At 43.8% G+C, this 17824-nt stretch overlaps 2 protein-coding genes and 1 non-coding gene across 4 annotated transcripts in view; 2 read left to right on the plus strand and 1 right to left on the minus strand.

The window, feature by feature from the left end:
• The first annotated feature begins 450 nt into the window (after nucleotides 1-450).
• Nucleotides 451-4821, plus strand: lactb (lactamase, beta). 2 transcript variants are annotated; one of them, XM_020456789.2, is made up of 6 exons: nucleotides 451-2691; nucleotides 2860-2926; nucleotides 3062-3252; nucleotides 3398-3704; nucleotides 3803-3968; nucleotides 4090-4821. In XM_020456789.2, exons 1-6 carry the CDS (start codon nucleotides 2326-2328, stop codon nucleotides 4610-4612), a joined length of 1620 nt encoding a protein of 539 aa, XP_020312378.1. In that variant the 5' UTR covers nucleotides 451-2325; the 3' UTR covers nucleotides 4613-4821. The 2 variants fall into 2 exon arrangements, with proteins under 2 accessions (XP_020312378.1, XP_020312377.1); XM_020456788.2 differs by having other exon boundaries at nucleotides 1961-2697.
• Nucleotides 4822-5483: 662 nt separating this feature from the next.
• On the minus strand, nucleotides 5484-7611 carry LOC109867804 (uncharacterized). Its single transcript, XR_004204879.1, has 5 exons — nucleotides 7541-7611; nucleotides 7217-7289; nucleotides 7005-7098; nucleotides 6631-6783; nucleotides 5484-6509 (listed from the first exon to the last, which is right to left on the minus strand). It is a non-coding gene; the product is annotated as an uncharacterized LOC109867804 (transcript).
• A 4594-nt stretch (nucleotides 7612-12205) lies between these two features.
• Nucleotides 12206-17824, plus strand: part of tmem266 (transmembrane protein 266) — a 56052-nt gene continuing 50433 nt past the window's right edge. The window contains exons 1-2 of the mRNA XM_031801750.1: nucleotides 12206-12760; nucleotides 14612-14711. Coding sequence (XP_031657610.1) covers nucleotides 14698-14711 — 14 coding nt within the window. The 5' untranslated portion in view covers nucleotides 12206-12760; nucleotides 14612-14697. The remainder of the gene's footprint in view (nucleotides 12761-14611; nucleotides 14712-17824) is intronic.

The following is a 17824-nucleotide window of genomic DNA, read 5'->3' on the forward strand; positions in this document are numbered from 1 at the left end:
TTATGCCATTTTATAGACCTGACTGCTAGTTATGCCTGTATTGATGATGTGAATGACTGTGTGTGTGGTGTGTCATTGCGGTTTGGTTGTGGTATGCTGTCATATTGTTGCTGCAGATTTAGTGCCCAAGTAATTGCCCCTAAGAGAAACATTTTGATTGGATAGAAAAATATGTATGAATTTGATACAACTGAAATATTCCATTCTATAAAACAAATTTGGTCAAATTGGCAATATATGAAGTGCATTTGTTGCATTTGAAAAAGGGGGGACCGATTTTTTTTTCTCCACTCGAACTGGAGTGAAGGAAGTCGGGTAGGGATGGTAGTTGGAAGAGCGCACTTGTTTGAGCTGGAAAAGCGTTGCGGTAGCTTTCGATGAAGAGGAACATCAAGACGAAGCAGCTGCTTTATAAGTGGGATGCGCTGTTGAGCGCTACACCCTGAGGGGTCCGTGCTGATTGTACTGAGATTGTGACAGCCGGTTAAATGGCGTCCCTTGAGAAGGCAAACACAAGATGTATGTCAGGAGAAGTCCAGTATTGTCATAATGAGTATACTTGGAATGTGGAGGGAAAATGAGAGGCAGATGAGGTTTGAGAGAGAGGAAGAGGGGGAGCTCGAGCCGTTAAAATTGCGGGGGAAATGGTTTGTTAAAGAAGAATGGTAGAAAGTATAAGCAGAGTGAGCTGAAGACAAGAGGATAAATGGAAGTGAATGAGGTCGTAGTATCGGAGGTGGTAGGTGTGGTGATGTTCTCGGAGCCCGAGGCTTGCACCGAGGGTCAGGATAAAGATGAGTCCGTGACCGTAGGAGTGAAGTTTTGGGAAAAAGTGGACCCTTGCCTTTTGGCGGATCCATTTGGTTTCTGCTGGTCAGAGGGAGAAGGCGCTCCAATCTTGTTGGCAAGAAATGTGAATTGTTTTGCTCCCAAGAAAAGGGGGCAATTGAAAGGAGTGATTACTGGGGTAGCATTAAATGTAAAAGTTGATCAACTGAAGGGGAAGTTTCCCAGTGTTTGATGCTCGTCGTTTGGTACAACGCAAACAGGGTGGCATGAGTGGTGAAACAGAAGTCACTGTCTGTTCTTTTGAGTTTTGATGTCTTTTCCCGACAAAGTTATGTTAGTATATATAAGTTGTCCTGTACAAGCTTTTGTGCTAAATACATTACGTTGTTACAGGTGTCAAGCTTATGGGCATGTGGCAGCAGTGTGTAGGAGGGAGGGTCCAAGGTGTGCAGAAGGGTATGAGACAAAGGAATGTTTAGCATTGGGAAAAGTAGTGGTATATGTTAATTGTATGGGTGCCCATGGGGCTGGGGCTCAGAAATATCCTGTGTGAGAGAGGCAGGTTGAGGTTTCCATGGTTAGAGTAGTGCAGAAGTCATATGCTGAGGCAGTGAAGAAAGTAGAGGAAGATGGGTCAAGAGGGAGGGATCCTGAGAGGAGTGGTGTGCAGTAGATCTGTACCAGTACAGAGGGATCGGCCAACAAGTGATATATGTTTCAGTAAGATTGTATTTTTAGCATTCATAGCAATGATTATGAACTGTACTGCAGGGATGGAACGTTAAGTCTCAGAAAATTGAGGATGTGGTGGCAGCTGCAGAGAGGTATTTGGGTGTGTCAGACTTGACATCAGAAGAGTTACAGGTTGTGTTAAGTGGTGGTGTCCCATCCTTTCAAGTTGTTGACATGAGGTAGGACTAAATAGATTAAAATAGTGGGGTAGGGTGATGGTTTTATTTAATTGATATTTACATTTTCTATTATTTTTTTCTCCAATTTTATTTAAAAATACATTTGTTTTTGGGTGTAGTGGTAGGGTCTTTTATTTTGTTTTACATTTGTGGTGGTAGGTAGTCTAGTGGTTAGATTGTTGAGCCAGTAACCGAAAGGTTGCTGGATTGAATCCTCGAGCTGACAAGGTAAAATAATGTCGTTCTGCCCCTGAACAAGGCAGTTAACCCACTGTTCCCCGGTAGGCCGTCAATGTTAATAAGAATTTGATCTTAACTGACTTGCCTAGTTAAATAAAGGTTAATAATGTAAGGTCAAGGGGGTTGTACTCCAGTATAGTAGCGGTAATGCAACATCTAGTGGATGCCAAACGCCGTTAAACCTCATCGAAGAAGAAAAATAAGCGTTTGAAATTGATCTGAGCTCCCAATTCGTCATTTGGCTAGTGCTGTCTGGATCGGAGATTGATTAATTTTGTCTGACGCAAGCAGGGGACTCAGGAAATATTTCAAACTCGATTCGATTGTAGCGATTTTCTAAGGTAAAACAAACGTCAGTCGGTCGATAAGCTACAGAAAAGTAAATATGTCGCGGTTATTTTACTCGCCATTCAATCGTTTTTGTGTCAAGTGTAAAGATTGTCCTGCAGTGACCGCGCGCTGCTATTCCTCTTTGTTGACTCCAATTCGGTGCCCCCAGCTGTCAAAACAACATACCTTTGTCGTGTTACAACAGCAGCAGAGAAAATGTTTCGGACCTTCACGCCAAACTTCTCGGTTTTACTCAAGGTCAAAGTTTTGGATTGGGGGAATAGGTGCGGGCATTGTTTTAGCTTTGGGATTGAAATATCACACTGACATAGCTGAGCTCTCATGTGAAGAGGACTTCCAACATACTGGAAGATATGGTGCTGCCATTCAAGTTAGCAGAGACCTTGTTCAGCGGATAAAGGTACAGGTATTTGACGTTTTTTGCATTCAGAATGTTTTTCTCCTGAAATTAAATGTTTAATAACATGACATTCAGTTGACGCATGCAGCTCAACCTCATGTCAGAACATGTTCATACATTTTCTGTCTATATCTCTGTCCATCGCCTCTTTCTTGCTTGGTGTGACAGGATGAGGTTGGGGCTCCAGGGCTGGTGGTCGGTGTGTCTGTGGATGGCTCTCAAGTCTGGTGCGAAGGTTGGTGTCATGCAGTACCTTTAGGTTCACTGTAGTAGACACAATACACTTACTCCTCATATGTTCACAAATGATTGCAATGCATAATACTGCTGTGTCAAGCAGGTCCCTAACTAACTGATGTCCGTGTTGCAGGACTTGGCTATGCTGACTTAGAGAACCGTGTGCCCTGTGGACCAGAGACAGTGCTGAGGATCGCCAGCATCAGTAAACCCCTAACTACAGCAGCAGCAGCCCGCCTGTGGGAGGAGGGGAAGCTTGACCTCGATGCCCCTGTCCAGAAATACGTCCCTGAGTTCCCCCAAAAACAGTTTGAGGGAGAAGATGTAAATTGAGTTTCTGAGAAGTTGGAATAAAGATACATTCCAAACGAGCATGATCCTCTCACCTCAAGCACTATTTTCCCCTACATTTTTCCAAATATTTGTTTTTGTGTGGTTCTTGAGGATGTTTTTTCTCTTTGACATGTAGGTGACAATAACTCCACGGTTGATTCTCTCTCATCTGAGTGGCATACGGCACTACGAGAAGGATGCCAAGAAAGTGAGGGAGGACAAGGAGAAGGCCAAACGACCTTTAAAACTGCCTGGTGAAGAGGAAAAGAGCTTGTCTGAAAACAAACCCAAGACCGAGGACAGCAGCACCAAGAGCAAGGAAAACAAACAGGCTCAGAAGAAAAAAGAGTTTGAGCAAGAAGAGTACTACCTGAAAGACAGCTTTGAAAGTGTCATTCATGCCTTGGACCTGTTCAAAGACGACACTCTCGTTTTCAAACCTGGTAGGAGCTATGGAAGAGTTATCGCTGTCAATCAAATGAGTCCTATGTGTATTCAAATTAATTTACGTGAAAGTAAACTAGTGTTTTGTCATCTGCAGGCACCACCTTCCTGTACTCAACCCACGCCTTCACCCTCCTCAGTGCTGTGGTGGAGAGAGCTGCTGGCCAGCACTTCCTGGATCACATGATGAAGATGTTCAGGGAACTGGGCATGCTCAACACTGTGCCAGATGAGAATGACCCCATTATCTATAACCGCTCAAGGTAAGGAGTGATCTCCTTTTGCTTCACTGCATATCAGTGGTCAATTGGTCTAAGATCAGCTATGTTTGTGTTCTGATTTATTTTAATTTTTTTTCAAACAAACTGTATTTTTTTGTTGCAGGTTTTATCATTTCAATAAGAAAGGACGCATAGTAAACTGCCCTTACGTGGATAACTCTTATAAATGGGCAGGAGGTGGCTTTCTCTCTACTGTGGGAGACCTGCTCCTGTTTGGGAATGCTCTGCTCTTCAGCTACCAAGTGGCCAACCTGAAGGACTGCACAGACCTCCTGCCTGGCTTCCTCAAACCAGAGACAGCCCAGGCTCTGTGGGCCCCTGTGGACAAGACAGAGGCCTCCTGGGATAAGGATGGGCTGTATGCACAGGGCTGGCTGGTGGTGGAGAAGGAGCAGAAGTATGGTCAGTGCAGGAGGCGCAGGCATTATGTCTCACACACAGGGGGCGCCGTGGGGGCCAGCAGTGTCCTGCTGGTTTTGCCCCGCAAGACAGTCCAGCATCCAGAAGGACTGACTACAGCCCTACCTCAGGGAATAGTGGTGACCATCATCACTAACATGCAGTCTGTGGGACTCAACAGCACAGCATTGAAAATCGCCCACGAGTTTGACAAAGCCAGAGGCTAATAAGAGTTCATATTCTTTACAAATATAGAGGGTTAAAACTACCGCAAAGTGTCAAGGCACTACAATATCTTTACTAATGGCAGTGGATGAATGATTTATCAGCAGCACTCTTTTGTATATTTGAATTTGATACTGCTTTTTATACATTTCAGCCCGTTTTGTTGAGTAATAAAAGACCATGTTCGACATGGGTGTGCATTGAATATTAAGTCATTCGTTTGGTAGTGTTGTTACTCTTGATGCAGATAAGTGACAACCATTCTCACCTTTGCTGAACTGAGCCTTCTAATCTCGCCACTAGGTGGCATCAGTGTACTGGTTTGCTATAAATAGGAACCAGTGACTTCTGAAATCACACTGTTCAATACTGATAAGTACCTCAATGGTTAATCTACTTCAGCAAACCAATTGTAGGTCATATTGCTGGGGAAGAGCATGATGGTATTGAGAGACCTTAAACTACCCACATAGTCAGCAGTTTTCATTAGGTCTTAAGTGTAATGTCTGTTCAAATGTTTGGGGTCCTCGCTTGAAATGAAATTCACCCCAACCCTGGTTTGCCTCGTTACTATCCATCCCATTTGAAACACCTCGGGCAGAGTGGTGAATTGATGTTGTCTTAATTGGCCATGAATAGATGACATGACTTCTGGTAGTTCATTTAAAGATGAGGGACTCAGCACCATCTGTTGGTTGGCTCTCAAATGTACATCTGAAATGGAACTGGGAATGTCTATGGAGATTACAATATACCACTCACTATCTAAGTCCGAATTCTCTGTGGTCCAGACCCATTGAACCTCTTATGAATGCCAACACCCCAATGTAAACAATTGTATTTATAGCCGGAATTATCATCGTTACTTATAGGTCAATTACATCACTTCAATAGTCTTTATTGACATTGATTACTGAAGACAACACCTTGTTTCCTCATACGCAATCACAAGTAATGTACAATTTATTATTGTGATTTGTGATATTACACATGAACATTCATTCAATAATACAAGAGGCTTACTGTAACTAATGCTCACTTCATGTTTGACTTGTATACAAGTTGAACAAATAGATGCATTATTGATACATTGAGAAAAGCATGTGAATTCTACATGAAGTATTCAAAGTATTTCCCCAATCTACTCTAATCTATGGTATCACAGGCTTAGAGAAAGTGCACATTCACAATTGAACTTCGACACACTCACTGACTTCTGTCAATCAAAGCATAGACTAAGCAAACATTTTACAGTCATAGTATTCCTTTGAGTGGAGGCATCATGTTTCACTCCATGCCATTCCATCCACCAGCTTTAAAAGCATGTATTGTGTGTCAGTTGAAAATAGCCATTGGAATGAAACACATTGGCTGCGTTTACACATGCAACCAAATTCAGATTTTTTTTCCACTAGTTGGTCTTTTGACCAATCACAATTAGATTTTTTCACAGATCTTTTTCAGATCTCTTATTGGTCAAAAGACCAGTTAGTGAAAAAACGATTAGAATTGGGCTGCCTAAACGCAGCCATTGTAACAGGTTGTAGTCAGTCCTACACCCAGTCACACAGTATGGAGAAAAAGTGTTGTGGCTGACTGTCTTTGTGTCTACAGTAGCTTCAGCTTTTGATGGCCACTCAAACAGGCTACAGCTTGACGTTTGACGCTTGCTGCAGAATGTTTGTGGGTATAAGTCTCCTCTGTCCTCCTGGTCCTTCATAGCCACATCTCCAGCAGCATCCAGACCCACACCATATCGTACCACCGTCCATGAAACATTTTGTTATCCAATCCGATGTCCCCAAAACAATATACAACAGGCCTCATACTCTGGGCTCTACTCTCCAATACTGTTGTTCACTGCCTTTCTGCTGGTTATTTGTTTTGTCCTTCCATACCCTAACAATAAAACAAATACAAGGAATGACACAGACGTAGAAGAAACTGAATCAGACCTGACAACATTCATTCCTGCATACTTATCGATTCATGAATCAAGCTAAATGAATGTGTTACTTACTTGCAGGTGTAGTAGATTACTACTACCAACACGACTAGAATAAAAAGGACAATGATGACCACAGCAGCGACCAGTCCTGTCTCCCCTGCATCATGTGCAGTGGTGAACAGCTGGTACTGCTCACAACGACTGCCTTTGTAGTTCTCACTGCAGCTGAGGGAGAAGGAACTGCATTATTCTCAAGAAAGCTGTCACCAGTTGAGAACCAAGAGCCAGGGTAGGTCTGCCTGGTCTGAGCTGAAGTAAAACAAAGGCTAAAACCATGCAGAAGTTCCCAGAACTTCCTTAGCCCATTGCCAAGCAACACTGTACACCTGCTCATGGCTGACAAACTGTTAGAGACATTAGAGAATAGTGATGAGAGAGTAACTTACAGACAAGTAAGCGTATCCATAAATGAAATTTTAAAGCATTTTCCTCCATTCATGCAGTAAGAAACCTCTAACTCGTTGCATGGGTCACCATGGTCTACAAAAGAGAGAATAGAAACATTTCAGGTTAACAGACACATAAAACAAATACAGTTACATCATATGGAAATTCTCAATAGCATTCCTGATCAAATTATTTCGCCAAACTCTTTTACCTGCCATCATTTGAATGTTTATTTTCCTTGTTTCTATCCTGAAGAATGTGACAGGGTTCTCTAAGATCCCCACCTACAAAAGTAACAGCTCATTACTAATCTACATAGACAAAATTATGAATTTACATAGACAACAAGATAATCAGAGAAAAAACATTTCATGTTTGGTACTTTCTTTCTGCACTAAAACAAGGTATAACAGAAGTAAACTGGTTATGCGTCCTTAATCATATCACCGTATCACTGACTTATCGCCATTGTATGAAAATAATAAAGAGGTTTGTTATTCTCTTACAAATAGTATTGTTATGAATCTGTCCTTACCACCTCAGGAAATCCCAGTTTGTGGTAAGGTTAGTGCAGGTTTCTTAGGTGAATCACAGAGACAGACTGTTGAAAATAACTCTGCCAACTGCTTTTTGTTGGGCCTTCAAAAGCACAAATGTGGGCGTGTTCCATTGAGCCCAGAAATGTTGTGATAGCTGTTTGTCCACATTGTAAATGGCATGCTAAATGTCAGGATTATCTCTATTGATTCTGATTCATTTTGGTAGGATGCCTGATATAGTAAAATGGGGTCGTTTTCAATGACTGCCTCAGAATACAATATCCCCACTACAGAGTAAGTAAACAAAGCCTTCTTCACTGGAAATTACGATAATTTTACAATTTTGACATTTCACTAATACAATGTGCAGTAGTGGTTTACTTTCAAACGGACAATAGGTGTCTGCATTCACTGTAATGATACATGAATGGATTAGTTTGTTAAAGCCAAGTAATTATCATTGCATCACACAATCTATCCAGGTTGGGCGTGGATCACTTTCTGTGTGACTTCAACTTGGCTTTAAATAGACAATCTGTGGGTTTGGTGAGAGGCAATGGAATGACTGGTATGGTGAGAGGGAATTGGAACAAACAGCACAGGCATAGCTAGAATCGTGGGAACTTTGCTTTGCTCTGGCCATCTTAATTACATGTCTCCTGCCTCAACACTTCCAGCATTCTTGTAATCATTGTTCTGTGTACTTCTTCAAAACCGTTAGCCGTTCAAATCAAATGTATCGGACACATACACGTGTTTAGCAGATGTTATTGTGGGTGTAGCGAAATGCTTGTGCTTCTTGCTCCAACAGTGCAGTAATTTAGAACAATATCTAACAATTTCACAACATTTCCCCAAAATACACGACGTCTAAGTAATGGATTAACAATATACATATACATATAGACTACCGTTCAAAATGTTGGGGTCAATTAGAAAAGTCCTTGTTTTTTAAAGAAAAGCAAATTTGTCTATTAAAATAACATCAACTTGATCAGAAATACATTGTTAATGTTGTAAATGACAGTTGTAGCTGGAAACATCTGATTTTTAATGTAATATCTACATAGGCGTACAGGGCCCATTATCAGCAACCATCACTCCTGTGTTCCAATGGCACGTTGTGTTAGCAAATCCAAGTTTATCATTTTAAAAGGCTAATTGATCATTATGTATGCTCTCATTGGCTGGCCCTCACTACATATCCGTCGCCAAACCCACTGGCTCCAGGTTATCTATAAGTCTTTGCTAGGTAAAGACCCGCCTTATCTCAGTTAACTGGTCACCATAGCAACACCCACCCGTAGCACGCGCTCCAGCAGGTATATTGCACTGGTCATCCCCAAAGCCAACACTTCCTTTGCCCGCCTTTCCTTCCAGTTCTCTGCTGCCAATGACTGGAACAAATTGCTAAAATCTCTGAAGCTGGAGTCTTATATCACCCTCTCTAACTTTAAGCATCAGCTGTCAGAGCAGTTTACCGATCACTGTACAGCCAATCTGTAAATAGCACACCCGACTACCTAATCCCCATAATATCACTTACCTTCTTGCACTTTTGCACCCCAGTATCTCTACATTATCATCTGCACATCTCTCACTCCAGTATTAATGCTAAATTGTAATTATTTTCGCCTCTAGGGCCTATTTATTGCCTATCTCCATACTCTTCTACATTTGCACACACTGTACATAGACTTTTCTATTTTTATTTTATTTTGTGTTATTGAGTGTACGTTTGTTTGTGTAACTCTGTGTTGTTGTTTTTGTCACACTGCTTTGCTTTATCTTGGTCAGGTCGCAGTTGTAAATGAGAACTTGTTCTCAACTGGCCTACCTGGTTAAATAAAAGTGAAATAAAATAACAAATTTGATAACCCTTTTGCAATTATGTTAGCACAGCTGAAAACTGTTGTCCTGATTTAAAGAAGCAATAAAACGGGCCTTCTTAGACTAGTTGAGTATCTGGAGCATTAGCATTTGTGGGTTTGATTACAGGCTGAAAATGGCCAGAGACAAAGACCTTTCTTCTGAAACTCGTCAGTCTATTCTTGTTCTGAGAAATTAAGGCTATTCCATGCGAGAAATTGCCAAGAAACTGAAGATCTCGTACAATGCTGTGTACTACTTCCTTCACAGAACAGCGCAAACCAGAATAGAAAGAGGAGTGGGAGGCACCGGTGCACAACTGAGCAAGAGGACAAGTACATTAGAGTGTCTAGTTTGAGAAACAGACTCCTCACAAGTCCTCAACTGGCAGCTTCATTAAATAGTACCCCCAAACCTCTTTATTGTTGACGTTGACATTTAAACGTGTTAACTCTAGCAAGGCTACTGGCACAGACGGCATGTCTAGCTGTGTCATGAGAGCATGCGCAGACCACCTGGCTGGTGTGTTTACGGACATATTCAATTGCTCCCTATCCCAGTTTGTTGTCCCCACATGCTTCAAGATGGCCACCATTGTTCCTGTACCCAAGAAGGCAAAGTTAACTGAACTAAATTACTATCGCTCCGTAGCACTCACTTCTGTCATCGTGAAGTGCTTTGTGAGACTAGTCAAGGATCATATCACTTCCACCTTACTTGGCACCCTAGACCCACTTCAGTTTGCATACCGCCCCAACAGGTCTACAGACGATGCAATCGGCATCTCATTGCAAACTGCTCTATCCCATCTGGACAAGAGGAATACCTATGTAAGAATGCTGTTCATTGACTACAGCTCAGCATTCAACACCACAGTACCATCCAAACTCATCATTAAGCTGGAGGCCCTGTGTCTCATCCCCGCCCTGTGCAATTGGGTCCTGGACTTTTTGATGGTTTGCCCCCAGGTGAAGGTAGGAAACAACATCACTGACCCTCAACACTGGTGCCCCACAAGGGTGCGTGCTCAGCCCACTCCTGTACTCCCTGTTCACCCCTGACTACGTGGCAATGCACGACTTCAAATCAATCATCAAGTTTGCAGACAGCACAACAGTAGTGGGCTTGATCACCAACAACAACAAGACAGCCTACAGGGAGGAGGTGAGGACACTCCGAGTGTGGTGTCAGGGAATCAACCTCTCAATCAACCTACTCATAATGCATATTCATATTCCTCTGTAGCAAAAAAAACGTGTTTACTCTGCAATAGTCCACATTGTCGAGAGATAGAAGCCGACCATTGATGAGTGATGACACTATTAACACTGAGGTGTCGTAAGTAAATCACATGGCCTTATTCAGTTGATTCAGCAGAGAGGTTGAAACAGCAGAGGGAGCAACCCCCTATCCACATTGAAGGAACAGTAGTGGAGAAGGTGGAAAGTTTTAAGTTCCTCGGCGTATACATCACAGACAAACTGAAATGGTCCACCCACACAGACAGTGTGGTGAAGAAGGTGTAACAGCGCCTCTTCAAACTCAGGAGGCTGAAGAAATGTGGCTTGTCACCTAAAACCCTGAAAAACCTTTACAGATGCACAATTGAGAGCCTGGTACGGCAACTGCACCGCCCTCAAACGCAAGGCTCTCTAGAGGGTGGTGCGGTCGGCACAAAGCATCACCGGGGGCAAACTACCTGGCCTCCAGGACACCTACAGCCCCTGATGTCACAGGAAGGCCAAAAAGATAATCAAGGACATCAACCACCCGAGCCACTGCCTGTTCACCCTGCTACCATCCAGAAGGCAAGGTCAGTACAGGTGTATCAAAGCTGGGACCGAGACTGAAAGACAGCTTCTATCTCAAGGCCATCAGACTGTTAAACAGCCATCACTAACTCAGAGAGGCTGCTGCCTACATAGAGTCTCACTAGTCACTTTAAACAATGCCACTTTAATAATGTTTGCATATCTTACATTACTCATATCATATGTATATACTGTATCTTATACTATCTATTGCATCTTGCCGTGCAGTTTATACATCACAAACATTCAATGTTAAAATACACTTATGTCAAATATAAAAGTCAGGGATAAGTGCTACCACTTGTAATCATACTCACTAATGTTTATGGGAAATGGGAAATCTGCAGTTGCTTCATCCATTTTTGGACTTCTGAATTAATGATATATACCCATTGATTCTTGAAGAATGTAACTTAGAAATGCCTCATGAGCTTTGTTCAACTGTCTTACCCCATCAGAACCCAACATATATGCGTTTTTTAATTCCAATGTTTGTAAACAAAGTAAAAGTGGTTCAAACTATAATGTTGATATCATGGATGGTCAGTCCTTGCATCCATAGTTCTGTCTATGAATTTGAGAGGGGTTACATTTCTCCAGCTCCACCATTTACCCAAACAGGGGTGACAAGAACACTTATTTATTGTTTCAACTACTGAATGCCGCTTTAAATAGGCCTACTACTTTTTTTTAAATACAAGATTGCCTCAATGTCAGTCAAGTATCATAATTGGAGAAACCTATAGCCCCCCAAACTAGATCTATGAAAGTTATGTGATTGATTGTTTCTTTACACCATGGTTTAGCCAATTGTCTCAGACAAAATCCGTGTTATATTTTATCAGGAAAACTTTGAGAATGTCTTTTACCATCCAGTTAATATTTAGCAAGGTGATGGAGCTGGATGCTGTCCTACTATCACTGCGATGTTATCGCGAGGAACACAGATGAAGCTCTGAAGAGGTGAAGTGAAGCGAGAGTGTTTTTACATCGACGCTTCTGGGGGGAGGGAGTGGGGGGGGGCTTGAAAAACCTCGTTATGACTGCCATAAAGACGTCAGTTCATTCGGATTTTCATCTCACATTTCATTGTGAGAGATAGTTTGTTGCCTCGCTTCTGTGGATGACGCGGGATCACAATTCAGCACCTGGACAGCTCCTGGTCCTTAACCTATTACTGGGCACATGGAGTCCCTAGCGTGATTGTAGGGAAACCCTGTGAGCAGGCGAGATTTGGGCACTAAAATGCCATCCTTCCGAAATATGACGTTTAACTGAATATGTGGATAGTGGAGGACATTTAAAAGCATCTCCGTGAATGATGATGCTTACAATAAGGATCGGGCTTTTTCGTTGTGCCCTGTATTCTAAGCAGCAGCACGGGTCGTTAGCCAATCCAAATCTGAAGAGGATAGCAGCAGCCTACACACAGCAACCGAGCCCCGCTCACACTGATCATCGGCAAGGGAGACATTACCATCATCATTAGGAGGGCATGAGTCACGACCACACTTTCAACAATGTAGAGCATAAAAGGTAGGTTGTTTTTGTCAGAATAGCATATTGATAAATCATTTTGATACTTCCTGCCTGTGACTTCTGCTCTTTCATACATTCCGTCCCCCCTTTCTTTACTGTCGTCTTAATGACCACCATAATTGTCTTATTCGTAATGTATCGTTGCTGCACTATTGATGGCTTTGCTAAATTATCAGGAAAACATATAATGTACTATGTTTAGTATATACTGTGTAGTAGCAACCTATATATCTGTTGTTACACGTGCTTTGAACCAGAATAATAGTCATTGTAGAAAGCTGTCCAGGGCCTTGTGAAAAATAATTGAGACATAGTAGCCTTAATCAGTTTAGCAGGGATCAGTGTTGACACGTCTTTAAGGTGAAACCATGTGTTTGTTGGGGGAACTTCAAATGTAGGATACATGTTGGGTTCTGACTGAGGAGGTGGATACTAAAATGTAGACAGTAGACTATTGGGAAGTGAAGGGGTTTGGACAATATGAAATGGTTGCATGGCTGCATGTCTTAATTTCCAAGAAAATCAAGTAATTATTGTCTGTCTGGAGGAATGCAAGAGCTATGTTGGAGACAACATGGATATATGGCAACAGTTCATCTACATCCTGCTATAGGGATCTCTCATCTTGATGATGAGTATACAGCAGTGTAAGTATTTACTCAAGTCTTGGAATTGATGGATATTTTATGCAATATTCTACCTGGTCCCAGAGAGCTTGTCTCAAAGACCTAACTTGTTTGATAGGTTGTCAAGTCCAGCACATGACTTACGGCCACATCCATCCATTAGGAACTGTGATTGACAGGTTTCTTTAAAAATACGAAATCCTGCATACAGTATCTCAAATACCTTAATTTCACTCAGTCTTGTCTGCACAGGTCGGACAACCATTCCACTGCATAGCCTTCACTATTGCCTGTGCTGTGGCCAGATTTTCTATAGGTGCCAGTTGTGTGCAGTCTTTTTTCTTGGGCATTGCAGTGATGCAATATTACAGTCTAGTCCTTGAATGACCTGAATTGATTTATCTTGAATGACATCTAATCTGCTGTGCTACACTACATTAGTCTGTTCTGCTATAGCTTCAAATACTGACTCCACACCCCAACTCGTGTGTCTGAAGCTTTTCCCTTTGCCTTTGTTTGTAAGACAGACACTACACTGACTTCATAGTACGCTATACATATGAACCTCTCCTCTTCGCCCCGGCATTTAAATGATTGAAGCTCAGGTTAAACGACCTCTACAGCCCATGCTGCTTACTAATATGTGTTTATATTGCTGCTGACAACTTCATCAGACTTTTCAAAAGTGAGGCACTAGCAAATTGAGCTTCAGTTTATACCTGCAATGTGGGGAATGTAGCTGTCTGTGAAGTAATACCCCTTTTCAAAGACTCATGTGTTTGTGATTCTGTCTGGGTAAAGCCTATGTACCTGGCTGTTCTTCGCTCATGTTTACTCTCTGGAAAGCTGCTGGAATGGACTGTAAATGAGCTCTTCAATATATCTATTTCCTATTGCATAAAGTGTTCTCATCCTTCCTTACTTGTTATGCAAGTGATGTGATGTTTCTGAGCCCCTGGTGCAGAGTTAAATATGTCAGAGGACTCCCATAGCAGAACTATACTGCATGAGAATGTTCATGTTTATATCAATTGATTGTTTTCGATCTATTCAGTGAATTCATAAAACATTTCATGAACATGACATTCAAAACAAATGTTAAATAGTTAAAAGTATAATGAACAAGTTATACATGAGATGTGTATACTGCATTGTTGTCAGAATGTGAAGAGTTAGGGAGAGACTGTGATTAACTTCCTTGTTTTCTAACCTTTCTCCACAGGTGTGGTGTGAGCCAAGTCTCCATTCTCTGGTTAAATCAAGAGTAACAATCGTGTCAACGTCCATTCACAGAAACAACACAGCAACATGAGCAAACCCCAGTAAGTAAAACACATGACTACTGATATTTACATCTGTTTAACACATCAAAACCTCTCATCCTGTTCTTATGCATTTTGCTCGTTGTACCCCGACTGCCCGCTATTACTAGCACAGGTTTTGTGATGGGAACCCCAGCATGGTCTGGCCTGATTATGAGAACAGCTCCTGTCTATTTCCTCATACCCTTTCAGCCAAGAACTTTGAGCCTGAGAAGCAGGGGAGCAGCAGGGGAACAGCAAGGGCAATAGCAGGGGAACAGCAGGGCAATTCAGGGCAATAGCAGAGGAACAGCAGGGCAATTACAGGTCAATAGCAGGGGAGCAGCAGGGCAACAGCAGGGCAATAGCAGGGGAACAGCAGTGGAATAGCAGGGGAACAGCAGGGGAGCAGCAGGGGAATAGCAGGGCAATAGCAGGGGAACAGCAGGGCAATAGCAGGGCAATAGCAGGGGAACAGCAGGGGAACAGTAGGGCAACAGCAGGGGAGCAGCAGGGCAATAGCAGGGGAACAGCAGGGCAATAGCAGGGGAGCAGCAGGGGAATAGCAGGGGAGCAGCAGGGGAGCAGCAGGGGAATAGCAGGGCAACAGCAGGGCAATAGCGGGGGAACAGCAGGGCAATAGCGGGGGAACAGCAGGGCAATAGCAGGGGAACAGCAGGGGAATAGCGGGGCAACAGCAGGGCAATAGCGGGGGAACAGCAGGGCAATAGCAGGGGAACAGCAGGGGAACAGCAGGGGAACAGCAGGGGAATAGCAGGGCAACAGCAGGGCAATAGCGGGGGAACAGCAGGGCAATAGCAGGGGAACAGCAGGGGAACAGCAGGGCAATAGCAGGGCAACAGCAGGGGAGCAGCAGGGCAATAGCAGGGCAACAGCAGGGCAATAGCAGGGGAACAGCAGGGCAATAGCAGGGGAACAGCAGGGCAATAGCAGGGCAACAGCAGGGGAGCAGAAGGGGAGCAGCAGGGCAATAGCAGGGGAACAGCAGGGGAATAGCAGGGGAATAGCAGGGGAACAGCAGGGGAACAGCAGGGGAGCAGCAGGGGAATAGCAGGGAAACAGCAGGGGAGCAGGCACTCCTGTGCTAGGCATTCCAAGAGAACTACCACCAGTCACCAGACTGTCTCTGCTGCCATCTCTTAGCATGCAGGAGAGATTTTCACTTGTCATCTTCTCTTATTAATAATGAGTCGCTATGTGGTCCCCCAGACATCCTCTGCAGCCTGATGACAGCCCTGGTTATGGCCAAGGAAGGGGAGGGAGATTATGGTGTGGTGGTAGGAAGATGGGCTTGAGGTGGGAGAGAAATGAGGCTGAGGTGGGAGGGAAATGATGGTAAGGTGGGAGAGAAATGAGGGTGAGGTGAGAGGGAGATGGGGATGAGGTGGGAGATGAAGGTGAGGTGGGAGGGAGATGGGGGTGAGGTGGGAGATGAAGGTGAGGTAGGAGGGAGATGGGGGTGAGGTGGGAGATGAAGGTGAGTTGGGAGGGAGATGGGGGTGAGGTGGGGTTGAATGCATAATTGGTTCAATCAGCTGCATCTTCTGTTTAAAGCCAGTCCTACAGAGATCGCGGTCTGAGCTCAATGCAGACCTTGAGGTTCAGGATTTTGACCAAATGGAGCCTGTTTAAAAGAAAACACAGTGGGACAATATATTGCCCAATGGGCGACACACAGACTTGTGATGTGTTTTCTGGTTAACAGGAAGGCGTGAATTAATGATGTCGGTCCTCAGCGACACCCTGGTGAAATGACAGATGGGACATCTTTGTGTGGTGTGACCACGTCTGCAGAGATATTTTCCCCACTGTTATTTTAATTATAGAATAGTCCTTTAAATAATCTCTAACTCTCTATGATGTATTTCTGCATATACTAAGAGTAGTGAGTCAGAGATGGAGAAATACACTATATATACAAAAGTATGTGGACACCCCTTCAAATTAGTGGATTTGTCTATTTCAGCCACACCCTTTGCTGACAGGTGTATAACATTGATCACACGGCCATGCAATCTCCATAGACAAATATTGGCAGTAGAATGGCCTTACTGAAGAGGATGCCAACTTTCAAGCATGTCAATTTGTCAAATTTCTGCCCTGCTAGAGCTTCCCCAGTCAACTGTATGTGAATTTGAAACATCTAGAAGCAACAACGGCTCAGCCGCGAAGTGGCAGGCCACACAAGCTCACAGAACGGGACTGCCGAGAGCTTGCAACACTACCAAGTTCCAAACTGCCTTTGGAAGAACAGCCAGCACAAGAACTGTTCGTCGAGAGCTTCATGAAATGGGTTTTCATAGCCGAGCAGCCGCACACTAGCCTAAGATCACCATACGGAATGCCAAGCGTCGGGTGGGGTGGTGTAAAGCTCCATTGGACTCTGGAGCAGTGGAAACGCGTTCTCTGGAGTGATAAATCACGCTTCACCATCTGGCAGTCCAACCGACGAATATGGGATTGGCGGATGCCAGGAGAATGCTACCTGCCCCAATGCATAGGTCCAACTGTAAAGTTTGGTGGAGATAGAAGAATGGTCTGGGGCTGTTTTTCATGGTTCAGGCTAGGCCCCTTAGTTCCAGTAAAGGGAAATCTTAACGCTACAGCATACAATGACATTCTAGACGATTTTGTGCTTCCAACTTTGTGGCAACAGTTTGGAGAAGCCCTTTCCTGTTTCAGCATGATAATGGCCCCATCGCAGTGCTAGCTGTGCCACCAGAAACTCTGGGTTCGCGCCCAGGCTCTGTCGCAACTGGCCGCGACCGGGAGGTCTATGGGGCGAAGCACAATTGGCCTAGCGTCGTCCGGGTTAGGGAGGGTTTGGCCGGTAGGGATATCCTTGTCTCATCAGGCACCAGCGACTCCTGTGGCGGGCCAGACGCATTGCACACTAACCAAGGTCGCCAGGTGCACAGTGTTTCCTCCGACACATTGGTGCGACTGGCTTCCGGGTTGGATGTGCGCTGTGTTAAGAAGCAGTGCGACTTGGTTGGGTTGTGTTTCGAAGGATGCATGAGAGGATGCACGGGAGTCGTAGCGATGAGACAAGATAGTAACTACTAACAATTGGATACCACGAAATTGGGGAGAAAAAGGGGGGCACATTTTTT

This window comes from Oncorhynchus kisutch, linkage group LG22 (genome assembly GCF_002021735.2).
Source record: "Oncorhynchus kisutch isolate 150728-3 linkage group LG22, Okis_V2, whole genome shotgun sequence".
NCBI lineage: Eukaryota > Metazoa > Chordata > Actinopteri > Salmoniformes > Salmonidae > Oncorhynchus > Oncorhynchus kisutch.